The sequence below is a fragment of the Bufo bufo genome, chromosome 6, assembly GCF_905171765.1.
Source record: "Bufo bufo chromosome 6, aBufBuf1.1, whole genome shotgun sequence".
NCBI classification, from domain to species: domain Eukaryota; kingdom Metazoa; phylum Chordata; class Amphibia; order Anura; family Bufonidae; genus Bufo; species Bufo bufo.
In genome coordinates this window covers 211,459,567-211,473,654 of record NC_053394.1, presented here as the reverse complement: position 1 = coordinate 211,473,654, position 14,088 = coordinate 211,459,567, and the positions used below count along the sequence as shown (strand labels likewise).

Sequence of the window (14,088 nt, the reverse complement as noted above, 5' to 3'; positions counted from 1 at the left end):
CTTCAGAGTAATGACCGACTGGGACACTGGACCACCACTAATCAGACATGTATGGCCTAAATTCCATTTGGAATTGATATACTGCACAGGAGGCAAGATGATACAGATAAGTTATCTGCATTCTTACTACAGATAACCTAGCAGATGTCACCTGCAGTCCTATGTAATACCACAGATAACACAGTGATAACTGAGTACAGATAATGTAGTAGCTGTAAACAGCAGTCCTATATAACACCACAGATAACACAGTGATAGCTCTCTGAGGGCAGAGAACAAAGTAGATGTCACCTGCAGTCCTATGTAACACCATAGATAACACAGTGATAAAACTCTGAGTGTGGATAATGTAGTAGATGTCACCTGTAACACCACAGACAACATAGTGGCACAAAGTGAATTTCTTTGTGAAATTCATCGAAGAAGCCAAATTGAAGTTTTCTAAACTTCGCTCATGTCTAGTCTTGTCCTCTGCACTTCTCTCTAGCTTCGCTCCTTCCTTATAGTCCTGCAATTTTCTCCTTCCTGCAGCAGAAGAGCAAAGGTTCCTCTTTGGCCGCCTCTTCCTCTTGTGGCTTGCTGAAGGGTCAAACTCCGGCAAGTTGGCATGGCCAGCAGGACTTCCTTCCGACCATGATGCTCTCTAGTACTATGTACCTTCTAGTACTAAGAGTCCTCTATCCAGTCCTGGGCTACAGTAGCTCAGTGCTGGATAGACTGGACAGAAGAGTCAAATTGTAGGGTGTGCTGCGTGGGTGGTGGGTACCATATGTATATAATAAACAATAGTGCTGACTGCTGTTCGAGCCAGGCCCCTACACTGCAGGCCCTATAGAAACTGCTATGGCTGCTACAAAGTTAGTTACACCCCTGCTTTCATGCATGAGATGGACCATATGTCACATTCATCTTCAAAGCGTTCCTACACTTTTTAAAGAGGACCTGTTGCCACTCCTGACATGCCCGTTTTAATAGCTTCATAATTTCCCATATAATAACAATTCTGGAACATCCATTCTTATGGCTCTATGTTGTGCCATTCCTGTATTATTTCTACTAGAAGTTATGAACTAATTGCTAGAAGTCTGCAGTAAGGGTACAGAGGGATTTTAACCAGTTGGGGGAATGTACCTTCACAGTCTCAATCTATCCAATTAGTGCTGCCATTTTCAGTCTGTGCAGGTACACCCCCCCCCCCAATTGTTACCAACCCTGTGTTTCCTTACTGCAGACTGCTAGCAATTCATTCATAACTTCTAGTAGAAATAATAAAGGAATGGCACAACATAGAGCCATAAGAATAGATGTTCCAGAATTGTAAGTACATAGGGAATGCATGTAGCTATTAAAATGGCATGTCAGGAGTGGTGAAGGGTCCTTTTTAAGCACTACTACTATCTTAGAATATTGTGGGGCATCAATAGGATATGCCATACCCTTTTGATCATTGTTGCGGTATAACAGAAGCATTGCTGTGCAGTAAAACACTGCATTTAAAGGATAATTGGCATCCTAGCAGTTAAAGATTCAATGATCAATAATGATGGCATATCCTAACAATATGACCTCTCTTACTATTTTGGGGAAATTACCTTAATGGGATATTTGGCCCTTCTCTCCCTCATTGTTCTGTGTTCAGTTCTTTCTGAAATCTAGTAAAGAAACAGTATTAAAGGCACACCACGGGAAAACATAGTCATTACCAGGTCACTGATTCTTGCTCTCTAAGTTTATTTCAATGCTTGCCTTTCATGATATTGACCGGCGACTACATGATCCTTATTTGATGTGTGGCCTTGTTCCCTTTCTTCTATTTGATTGGTCTGCTTCATGCTTATCATACTTTTTAAATGAATAATTTAGAAAACAGTTATCATGTTATCTTATAGGACAGGGTAACAATATCATTTTCCATAACTATGTGGCAAAACTGTGATAGCTAAAAAGGGACCCAGCTGTCCTGACATGTCTGTTTCCATACCTTTTTCTTTCTGGAAATATATGGACACTGCCATTGATCTTGACAATAGGATGTGTCCCTAAACAGTCTCATACTGTCAGCTCTGATTTAAAGTATATACTAACATATCCTATTGACAGTAGGGAATTAAACACCCAGTTTTCAATCTACATTTCCAGAAGGAATATCAAAGAACTAACTCAATGCAGAGATCTGCAAAAGATGTCCCAAAATTAGTATTTTTTTTGTATATGCTAAGACAGACATATCAGGAAAGCAGACAGGTCCACTTTAAAGTGTAACTACCATTCTATATATATTTTTTGTAATGTATAGGGGCAGTGATACTGACCATTTTTGTAATACACATTTCTATTAGAAAAATAGCTCTAAAGTGGCCTTACAACAATATCCTGCCTTCTGTTTACATAACACGGTCAATGTTGAGCAAGCCTTCACAGTTATGTAAACAGAAGACAGAGGAGCGTTGCTAAGGCTCAAAATGAATAGAAATGTACAATTTCAGTAATTAAAGTATATGACAAAAATGGTCAATATCGCTGCCCCTACACATTACACAAATAAAAATAGAACGGCAGATACACTTTAAAGAAAACATACAGTATGAGAACCACTGTTGAAATGATCATCACCACACACTGTGGTTGTCTCAGGATATACACTACCTTTAACTACTGGTATTATGAACATCAAGTTTGCAGAGTTGGAAAAGTGCAGTATTTGACTAATGTTATTTTAGTGATTTGCTTTCAGTGTAGCAGGCTATTGTGCACACAGATTCAGGTTAGCCAGTAATTTTTATCATACAAGAAAGTAAGAAGTTTTTCCATAATATGTTCAGTTGTACAGCTCACAGGATGTGGAGCTCTTCCAGTAATCCGGATGTGCAATATAACATTAGTTTACCTTTCTTTTATACATAATATGCTACTGATACATTTTTGCTTACTGCTGGTTTCCAGTGCTTTTTTAACATCAACCATTTTCTTTCAAAAACAGACCATTAACAGGTTAACAGAGCCATAGCTTGTTCTGCAGTGCCCTGAAATGAAGTCTATGCTAATCCAATACATTTCAGACCCCTTGAGGGTTTAATTAATAGAACAAACAGCTAACAGTACATGTCTAGAAATACAGTAGAGGAGGAGGTAATTGAAGATTAGGTTGGAGGCTTCCCAGGATAGAATTAGCATGTAGGTTAACATTGTACGCTGGTTAATGGGGAGTGAAAGGCATATATCATGTCACTGTAAACACTACAGTAGAGGAAACACAGTATGGCTGGGTTCACTTCTGCGCTGTGAGCTCTGGCAGTCTGTTCTGGCAGAGGAACAGACTGCCGGAGTTCACTGTATCCAACATAGCCAGATACCACTGTGCACCGCTGGATCCCCATTCACTGTAATGGGATCCGTTGGTAATGCGACCGCTTTCTTGCATATATGCTGGCTTTCAGCTGGACAAAAATGTTGCTTGTAGCCAGCATGTAAACCAGATACAGTGCTGGAGTTCACTACACAAATGTGAACCTGGCCTAAGCAACTTAGATATAATCAAACTTTATGCCCCCATACATCCTTGTTCAGAACCCAGCAGAGAATGAAGGTTTATGATCGTTCGTCCCCCCAATAACTTTGCATATTTTTGGCAGCCATATTCTGTTTACACAGGGTGATGTGCTGCTGACAAGCAGTAATTTTGGGTGCTGCATTAAAGATGCTATCACCTGACAAACAAGCACTTTGCTCATTTTTCGGGTGATTGGTGACACCTTTTGATATGTCAGTTATCGGGAACATTCATTCCAGGTAATTAGCCAGAAACTTTGCTGGTGTAAAAGAACCCTAAGCCTTTTACATGAGCAGATTAGTAGATTTTCTGCTCCTAATGAGCGCCAATTTACACTATAGCAAGTCCATCTGGTGCTCATTTAACCCCATTAACATGGACAACCATATTATGTGACTGAATGATATTAGTGCAGTTGTTTGTTCACATACAGTTTTAGTATTTTCAGCAGCACATCTCTGTCAAAGAATGAAATATAAGATATGATTAACAACTCTTGCCTGGTCATCGGTCTGCATAAAATGGGCCTCAAAGTTAAAATGTCCACACTACTACAAAGCTATTTATTCTCTCGAATTCCATTTTTATAGATCAATATAATTGGAATGTGTATGACAATGGCAGTGTCAACTGTTTCCGTTTCTCTACATTAACCATTGCAGAGTAGCATGATATAACACCTAATAATGATTACAATTCTTATATACACGGTAAGAGCTCAAGTGTATATCAGATGACAGGATCTAAAATGGAAGAAGGTAGATTGATTGTGACTATTCAACAAGGAGCTGCAAGTAACAGCTTACTGAGAATATAAGATCGATCAGAAGACTGCTTAGAAGTCATTCATTTGTACATAGTTAGGTGTTGCATTTATTATTGGCAACAACTTAGTAGGATACAGCACTTTTCGTACTATAATAGACTAATCTGCTTAGAAAATGGATCTTGCATGAATTGAATATGGTATTTTTTTAGTCCCAGCAAGTAAATGTTTGGGCTTTAACACCCCCCAGCTCGCTCAAACCCTAGCACAGTTTTTGTTTTCAGTGTGCTTTGTGTCCTCACAATTAACAGCTTCCGTCCTTTGTAGGCTAGTGGTGGTGAAGCTGTGAGTGGCTGGCTCATTACATGTTTTGTCTGTATTCCTTTCACCCTTGTTCTTCTCCTGTTAGTTTCTTGTTGTGTTCTGTCTACAGTACTCCTCACTCTCCCCTGCCTGACCGCTTTGCCTGTGTTTGCAGTTGAAGATGAGCAGCCATCAGCATTGTCACCGAAAAAAAAGCAAAGGAATGGTGGGATGAGGCACTCACCTAATTCTTCACCAAACATGATGAGGTAAGAGTGCAACATATGTGATTGTAAAACATGTGATCCAGGTCTTCTCCAAAGTATTATTTGTTTTCTGCAATATGCCTCGTGCTTTAGCAGTTGGCAAACTATAGATTAAAGTCAACAAAAATTTGATTAAAGAGGACCTGTGACCTCTCCCGACAAGTCTTTTTAGGTAAATACCAGCATTCCCCATGAAATTCGGTAGTATTGTTTCTCTGTTATTCTTCCTAGTAAAGTATGAATAAATTGACATCTGAATTTTGACATTTCCCTTATCAATGGCATATGCCCCTACATGGTGAAAGCACTTATTGGGTAGTGTTAGACTGCGCTGGGACACACTCCTGAATGGTAACATCCAGTTATCAAATTTGTCATAATTTCGAGGCGGAATAACAGATACATTTTTTATGGGATTCAGGTGTGATAGGGGTGTAATTTGAAGCTCCTACCAGTCTCTAACAGGTCTGCTCACCTACTATATGTAATTCATAATGTGGGTGTCTTCATTAAGATGTGTAATGTCTTATTTTTCCTTTTGGCTCAAGATATCTTTCCATGAGTGTTGCAAGAAGTTCAGCTTTGAAAAGAAAAAGAACAAAACATTTTTGTGACATAAGAAAAGTTTTTGTTAGTAAGTCTGGTCATCTCACACCACACATCTCAGTGATAAAGAAGCACATAACTGCATGCAGAAGGGCCTTTCGGTTCTCTCAGGCACCAGGACCTGCGTGCGACTTCACATTTCATAGATCTACAAATCTGTGGTATTTGTGAGCAAGCTGTTTGTCAAGCTCCTGCAGCCTCCTTTCAGAGCTTGATGCAAATCTACAAAAAAGTGGATAGTGATTACAAATGTAAAATATTCCAGGGCATTTAAGGTCATACAGTGGTGGTTTTATTTGTAAAACCTTTGGAGCTGTCCTAGGTACTGAAGGTGTTTGCTTAGACAGAACTGGCAGCTGTCCATGGTGCTGAAGAATTAGGCTCGGTTTAGCTACATTGAGAACCTTAACGCTATGTGCTGAGTTGAATGTCTTTTAAAGGCCTGTCTTTACCCTTGGATAAAGTTTTTTTCTTCCACAAAGCAGCGGGCAATCTGTCAGTATGTGTTTAAACCCTCGTCTCTATTTTACTGTTTCGAAATAAATGTTGCAGCTAAAGGAAAAAAAATGAGAATGGGTGAAAAAAAACCTGCAGGGTTGTTAGATGGCTTTTTAAAGCGTGAGTATTTATTCTGTCAGCGTATCAGCAGGTAATGACAGAGCTGAAAAAACAATTTCTGTCATGGAAAACAATTTGAAAAGGCATTTGAAAAATACGTTGGCTCTAAAGTGGGAGCACTCTCCCCTCATCCTGTTCCTGTGTAGCTGGAAACAAGCGGTGGCACTAATGATAACATGAACCAATCAGCCAGCTCCCATGATATGCTAGCCTAAGGCTACTCTGTCTTTGAAGCACTGCCTGTGAGTACAACTATCTGTTCATTGGGACTGTGTTGAATGAATTAGTACAATCTGAGTCGAACCTGAGAATTACCTTCCCTTTTATGCTGTCAATTGAAATCAAATCATCATTAATTGATTTAGACGGTGAAGGGAAAGAAAAACTAATAACATGCAAGCGGCTCGTCTGAGGCCTTACTGAAGTTATACAGCATAGCTGTGACGTGACAGTGCAGTAATTAGGACATCCAGAACTTTGTTAGGAGTCATCGACAGGATAGAAAGTGAGAGCAGCACAGTGGTGAACGCCTTACGATAAGACATATGCCTTTATTTACTACATCCAGCACTTAAGCATACCAGTATGACCCCTTTAGAGAAATAACATGCACCCACTGCAGTTGACACTCTTTAAAGTGGTTATCCAGGGACTAAAACAGATTCTTCTTTAATTGTCTCATTCATTGTAATGTCCCTTGAATACATATTCTTACCTTATCTGCCCCCATTCACCCGCTTCAAGTCTCACTAACAAGCATCACGCAACCACCAGCCCCAAACCCCCTCCTCTTTAGTGTTTGCTCCTCACTTGAAAAGGTTCACAATTACACCCAGTGATGACGTTGAATGGAGGGAGGGTCAGAAGCGAATCCTATCACTGCAGTGGACTAGCATTGACTTTCCATACAAAGCAAAGCCATTCCTTTGCAATCATGTCTATGTGGTCTGTGTACAGCCCAATATTTTATATTAGACAGCTCAAGAGTGACATTGCCTACTTTATTTCACTGTATTATGGTCTTTTCAGGCAGGGTTGTTGTAACCCAATCACTACTAGGACCTTTCAAGTAAAGCCCCCTCACTTCCACACATTGTTCAGTTCTGATGACACTGCAGCCTCACTGCAGTACACATTGTGACCATCGGGCTAAGGTGCTGTGAGGATAGTGACAGCGCACAGGACCATATAATGAATAAATGAGACAATTAGGCTACATTCGCATGACCATATGTGTTTTGTGGTCTGCAAATTGCGGATCTGCAAAACACGGATACCGGCTGTGTGCGTTCCGCATTTTGTGGAAACACACATGGCCAGCCCTAATAGAAATGACTATTCTTATTGACAATTACGGACAAGAATAGGACATGCTCTATCTTTTTTGCAGGGCTGCAAAATGGAACTAAGGATGCGAAACGCACACAGTGTGCTGTCCACATCTTTTGTGGCCCCATTGAAATTAATGCGTCCGCATCCGTTCCGCAATTTTGCGGACCAAGAAACATGTTCATCTGAATGAATTAAAGAAAAAGCATTTTTAGCCCCCGGATAACCCCTTTACCATACTCATAATATTAGGACATGTCTACACTTTTCATTATTTAATTTCTGTAGTCTGTAAATCTGTTAGTAAAGTCAATCTTTTAAGTTAGCATTGGCATAACATGGGTAGCGATGTGTTGCAGCATGGAATATTGTCAGTTTGTGTGTGTGGAGGAACAAAAACAAAGTAATACATCAACATCTATTAGTTTCACAAAAGGTAATTTAAAGAGATTATTTCATCTTCTATTTGTTCTGTTAACCTTAAAGGCTGTATTACACTGGCCGATATTTTGGCCGATACATTAATGAGCATTTGTACGAACGCACGTTAGTGATCATCTTGCAGTGTAATACTTCGCTCCCGACATTCACTTGCTGATCTGCCTGTCTAATACAGGCTTGATAGTCAGCCTATTCAGTTGACTGGAATGCATATTTATATTATTTTTCTACTGAAATGGTATCCACAGTCGTATTTCAGGTGCCTATCACAGACATGAAATAGGTGCCAAGTGCCAACATTTTGTAGTCATGAGCAGTATTTGTTGTTTCTGCTGAGAAGCCACAAGAAGGATACATTTCCCTAATGTGATTTAGATAATAGTTATATATTGAGGAATCTTGTATTTGACATTCCCGAACCTGTAAATGTAGATGCCTTAAGGCAAACGTGCACAAGAATCTGCAAAAAGTGAAACAATGTGAACGATAGATCCAAACTAATTCTCTGTGCCAGGATAATTATACAGTATAGTCATATATCTAAAATGGTTTTCAAAAGATTTAACTATCACAATTATGTCTGGCTTAAAAACTGGGTTACTAGCAGAGTCACCCTGAAGCAGAAATGGGTAAAATGCTTGAAATGTTTTTTTTAAAAAGAGGATTTTTTCCCTTGTACTGCTGGCTTTCAAGTTGCTAAAATAATAGAAGCAGAGAAACTCTGCAAACACTAACTGGCCTCACAGAGCCAGAAAAGGCTCACCCCCTTTTCTAGCTCTGTTAAATCTTTCTCCTCCCTTTGATCTTGAGTGATAATAATTCCAGGGAGTTATTTACACAGTTTTCATGTGCTTCAAAGCCATGTCAAGATTCTGATGCTTTAGGGTACATCTTTACCCTACAGGCCCTAGAGAATCCCACTGACAGCTCAGTACACTAGGTGCATTTTTTTTCTTATGCTTTTGCCTTTAGCAAAACATCAAATTACCAGATACCAGACAGCCATGCTCTGCACAAAAGGCCATTCCTGTAGGTATATTATACCATATATATATTAAATACTTTAGTGTTATCCAGTGCATCTTATGTGCAATGGAAAGTGATGGTTTTAGGTTGCCTTAGGGGGAGCGTTTCCTTTTTTTCCCTTATTTATTTCTTTTCTCTATTCCCCACACTTATTTATTTATTTAAGTTATTTCACTAGCGGAGAAAGCGAAGCTGACTGGGGTATCGTGCACGCTCCTTACAAGCCCCTCCAGGCCCAGAGGCGCTTGTAAATAAGTAATGATTAACAGATTGGCTGCGGGTTTTTGAAAAGCATAACTGTGTCAGTTTGTATGATGAGGTGGGATGTTCAAAGTGGGAGCTGGCATTCAATGATTGTCTGAGGAGAGCTGCAGGAAGACAGAGAAAGGAATAGATGGAGACAGTTTAGAAATGAGAGGTAGAGGGTGTGGACAGGGAGCTAAAGTTAACAAGAGGCTTAGAAAAAAAAGAGAAGCTGCTGGAGTCGGGGTGAAGAGAAAACACTGAACAGTTAGAAACTTCTAGAATATTTCAAAATTATTTTACTGATAAACAGTTAAAGTGTATAGAAGAAAAGGCACATAGTAGGTAGGAGATCAGGTAAAGATGCATGCAGATGATTGCCAGATATCCTCACATTTTAACATATAATTTTCTTAATATTATGTTTAACTATGAGAAAGGACCACATATTTCAACTCTATTTAGATGCAGTATATATTCAGGGAGCCATAGTGAAAAGTGTATTTTTTTGTCCAGAAGAAGCATGGGTCAGGAAGCAGGATGAGGCATTTATGGAATAACAGCAACACTACAGGGAGGATTTTCCACCAGAAAGATACAAATATTGGGGTCAAGTGGCTGTAATTCTTTGGATCTAAAGATTAGTGTGAGAAATGGCTGTTGCATTCTATAGGGTTTTCTATTTTAAGGTTACATGCAGGAAATCCACTGTCCTATGTCTTTTTTTTTTTTTTCATTATAAGGGAGAAATGAAATATTCATTTCCTTAGGGAATACTTCCTTTCTTTCTTGTTCTTTTTTTCATAAACACTTATGGGACAGCAGCACTCTCAAATGCTGTGCGAATGAAGTCCCACTCAGAATTTGCAAGCATAGGGCTACTATTACATATTTGTTTTGTTCCATTGAGTAATCTTGTGGAGGTAAAAATGTAAACTACTCCTGTCTGTAACAAAATGCCAGTTGACATTGTAAAAAAACAAAACAAAAACAAACAGTAGTGTATGTATATTTCTTTTTTTCTCGCAAAATAAATCAGCAGCACAACAAAGTTCCTTATCCATGGCCTATAAAGGTATCATACTGTGTGCCTGCAGTGTCAGCTCCTAGCTCCATAAACCCCCGTACATACAGTTTAGAGACCACAGCACTCTCCAATAACTGAAGTCTGAATTTATCCAATTCAAAGCACCAAACATACAGCAACAATTCGACCCCAGCAAGTCTTTTCCAAGCTTGAAGTCACTTGGGTCGAAATGTTGCACTGCACTTTTATAGAGTAACTTAGTAACATAGCTTGTAAGGCTGAAAAAAGACATCTGTACTGTACACAGTACTCCATGTGTGGTCTGACTAGTGATTTGTAAAGTGGCAGGACTATGTTCTCATCACGGGCATCTATGCCCCTTTTGATGCAAGCCTTGGCAGCAGCTGCCTGACACTGGTTTCTACAGTTTAGTTTGCTGTTCACTAAGGTCCCTTTCCATATCATTGTTACCCAGTGTTTTACCATTTAGTATGTACTGGTGACAGGTATTTTTACTTCCCATATATTTTATTTTCAGCATACAAATGTGTCCCTCATACAAATTCAGAAATTCATCAGTTTTAATAACTACCCAATTTAGCGAAATAATAGATTTTTTTCAGATTTGTTTTACACCAGGCATCCCTTATTAAAGGTAATGTTTTTTGGTGCTTCAGAGCCTCCATTTGCTGCTCTTTGATGCATTGAGGGGCGTTATATGTCAGAGATATTTTTCCTAGAAGCATTCCACAAGAAGTATATGAAGGTACAGTAACCCTTATGTACCTGTATGAGTACCCTGTTAAGCACAGGGAGAGATAAACTTGCCATGTGCATGATGATTTGCAGGAAAACTTACCTGCAGTCGATATGTTACGCTTTTCATTCTTGTTTTCTGCATAATAACATATGCAATTGCCAGGGACACTTCAAAGCAACCGTCCATGAATGCATTAGGTGCCAAGAGCCAGTCTCCTTTGACCTGCATTAAATGCTGTTCTCATAGATAAATCCTCAATATATTTATACAAATAGGTTCGATTTTGACAAGAAGAAAAGCATTATGATGTAAGTAAGCTTAGGCATTTGGCCTTCCAACAACTGATAATTGTTACTAAGAAATTTAGAGTAGTTATCTTCATGTTTGGGAATCATAGTGTCATCTCATGGCCCTCACAGTGTACTCATCATAGAATATAGTGGATCAGCTTTTAAGAAATTTGTGATAAAATGTGTACTTAAATTACTTCATCACCCAGTTGTTTGAAGATGACTTTTAGGCAATGTGTTCAGGAATTTTTCTTTGGGTCACCTATAATCCATGGTACTCGTAGCTGGTCCTGAAGGGATAATTTGTCCTAGTAGATGATGCTGCGTGTATCACTGCTTATCACAAGTCATCAACATTTCAGACCGGAAACTGTCACATTTGACAGCCTTGAAAGGGAACTGTCTCCCGTGTCTGTTTCTGAGTGCTAGACTGTGCTGTCAGGGAAGATTGAAATGACAATGTCCCAATGAGTCATAATTCAAACTTGCAGCACACACCCAAATATAATGTTTGTGTGCTAACTGCTATGTTGTAACTTAGCAGTTAACTGTTAAGCTACTGCAATATATATACAGTGGATATAAAAATTCTACACACCCCTGTTAAAATGTCAGGTTTCTGTGATGTAAAAAAAATGAGACAAAGATAAATCATTTCAGAACTTTTACCACCTTTAATATGACCTATAAACTGTACAACTCAATTGAAAAACAAACTGAAATTTTTTAGGTGGAGGGAAGAAAACAAATAAAACTAAAATAATGTGGTTGCATAAGTGTGCACACCCTCTTATAACTGGGGATGTAGCTGTGTTCAGAATTAAGCATTCACATTCAAAATCATGTTAAATAGGAGTCAGCATACACCTGACATCATTTAAAGTGCCTCTGATTAACCCCAAATAAAGTTCAGCTGCTCTAGTTGGTCTTTCCTGAAATTTTCTTAGTCGCATCCCACAGAAAAAGCCATGGTCCACAGAGAGCTTCTAAAGCATCAGAGGGATCTCATTGTTAAAAGGTATCAGTCAGGAGAAGGGTACAAAAGAATTTCCAAGGCATTATATATACCATGGAACACAGTGAAGACAGTCATCATTAAGTGGAGAAAATATGGCACAACAATGACATTACCAAGAACTGCACGTCCATCCAAAATTAATTAAAAGACGAGAAAAAAAACTGGTCTGGGAGGCTACCAAGAGGACTACGGCAACATTAAAGGAGCTGCAGGAATATTTGCCAAGTACTGGCTGTGTGGTACATGTGACAACAATCTCCCGTATTCTTCATATGTCTGGGCTATGGGGTAGAGTGGCAAGATGAAAGCCTTTTCTTACGAAGAAAAACATCCAAGCCAGCCTATATTTTGCAAAAACACATCTGAAGTCTTCCAAAAGCATGTGGGAAAAGGTGTTATGGTCTGATGAAACCAAGGTTGAACTTTTTGGCCATAATTCCAAAAGATATGTTTGGCGCAAAAACAACACTGCACATCACCAAAAGAACACCATACCCACAGTGAAGCATGGTGGTGGCAGCATTATGCTTTGGGGATGTTTTTCTTCAGCTGGAACTGGGGCCTTAGTTAAGCTAGAGGGAATTATGAACAGTTCCAAATACCAGTCAATATTGGCACAAAACCTTCAGGCTTCTGCTAGAAAGCTGAACATGAACAGGAACTTCATATTTTAGCATGATAAAGACCCAAAGCATACATCCAAATCAACAAAGGAATGGCTTCACCAGAAGAAGATTAAAGTTTTGGAATAGCCCAGCCAGAGCCCAGACCTGAATGCGATTGAAAATCTGTGGGGTGATCTGAGGAGGGCTGTGCACAGAAGATGTCCTCGCAAAATGTGCCATTCTGATAGACTTATACCCCAAAAGACTGAGTACTGTAATAAAATAACAAGGTGCTTCAACAAAGTATTAGTTTAAGGGTGTGCATACTTATGCAACCTTATTATTTTATTTTTATATTTTTTCTGCCCTCTACCTAAAAGATTGTACAGTTTATAGGTCACATTAAAGGTGGAAAAGTTCTAAAATGATTTATCTTTGTCTCATTTTTTACATCACAGAAACCTGACATTTTAACAGGGGTGTGTAGACTTTTTATATCCACTGTGTATATATATATATATATATATATATATATATATATATAAATACAGTACAGACCAAAAGTTTGGACACACCTTCTCATTCAAATAGTTTTCTTTATTTTCATGACTATGAAGGCATCAAAACTATGAATTAACACATGGAATTATATACATAACAAACAAGTGTGAAACAACTGAAAATATGTCATATTCTAGGTTCTTCAAAGTAGGCACCTTTTGTTATGATTACTGCTTTGCACACTCTTGGGATTCTCTTGATGAGGTTCAAGAGGTAGTCCCCTGAAATGGTCTTCCAACAGTCTTGAAGGAGTTCCCAGAGATGCTTAGCACTTGTTGGACCTTTTGCCTTCACTTTGCGGTCCAGCTAACCCCAAACCATCTCGATTGGGTTCAGGTCCGGTGACTGTGGAGGCCAGGTCATTTGGCGCAGCACCCCATCACTCTCCTTCATGGTCAAATAGCCCTTACTTTCAAAGTTTTCCCAATTTTTCGGCTGACTGACTGACCTTCATTTCTTAAAGTAATGATGGCCACTGCTTTTTTCTTGCCATAATACAAATTCTAACAGTCTATTCAGTAGGACTATCAGCTGTGTATCCACATGACTTCTCCTCAACGCAACTGATGGTCCCAACCCCATTTATAAGGCAAGAAATCCCACTTATTAAACCTGACAGGGCACACCTGTGAAGTGAAAACCATTTCAGGGGTCTACCTCTTGAAGCTCATCAAGAGAA

The 14,088-nt window shown here is 39.1% G+C and overlaps 1 protein-coding gene across 1 annotated transcript in view; it reads left to right on the top strand.

The window, feature by feature from the left end:
- Nucleotides 1-14,088, top strand: part of KCNMA1 (potassium calcium-activated channel subfamily M alpha 1) — a 736,200-nt gene that overhangs the window by 603,410 nt on the left and 118,702 nt on the right. Inside the window, exon 19 of the mRNA XM_040439127.1 lies at nucleotides 4,795-4,888. Within this exon, the coding sequence (XP_040295061.1) occupies nucleotides 4,795-4,888 (94 nt within the window). The remainder of the gene's footprint in view (nucleotides 1-4,794; nucleotides 4,889-14,088) is intronic.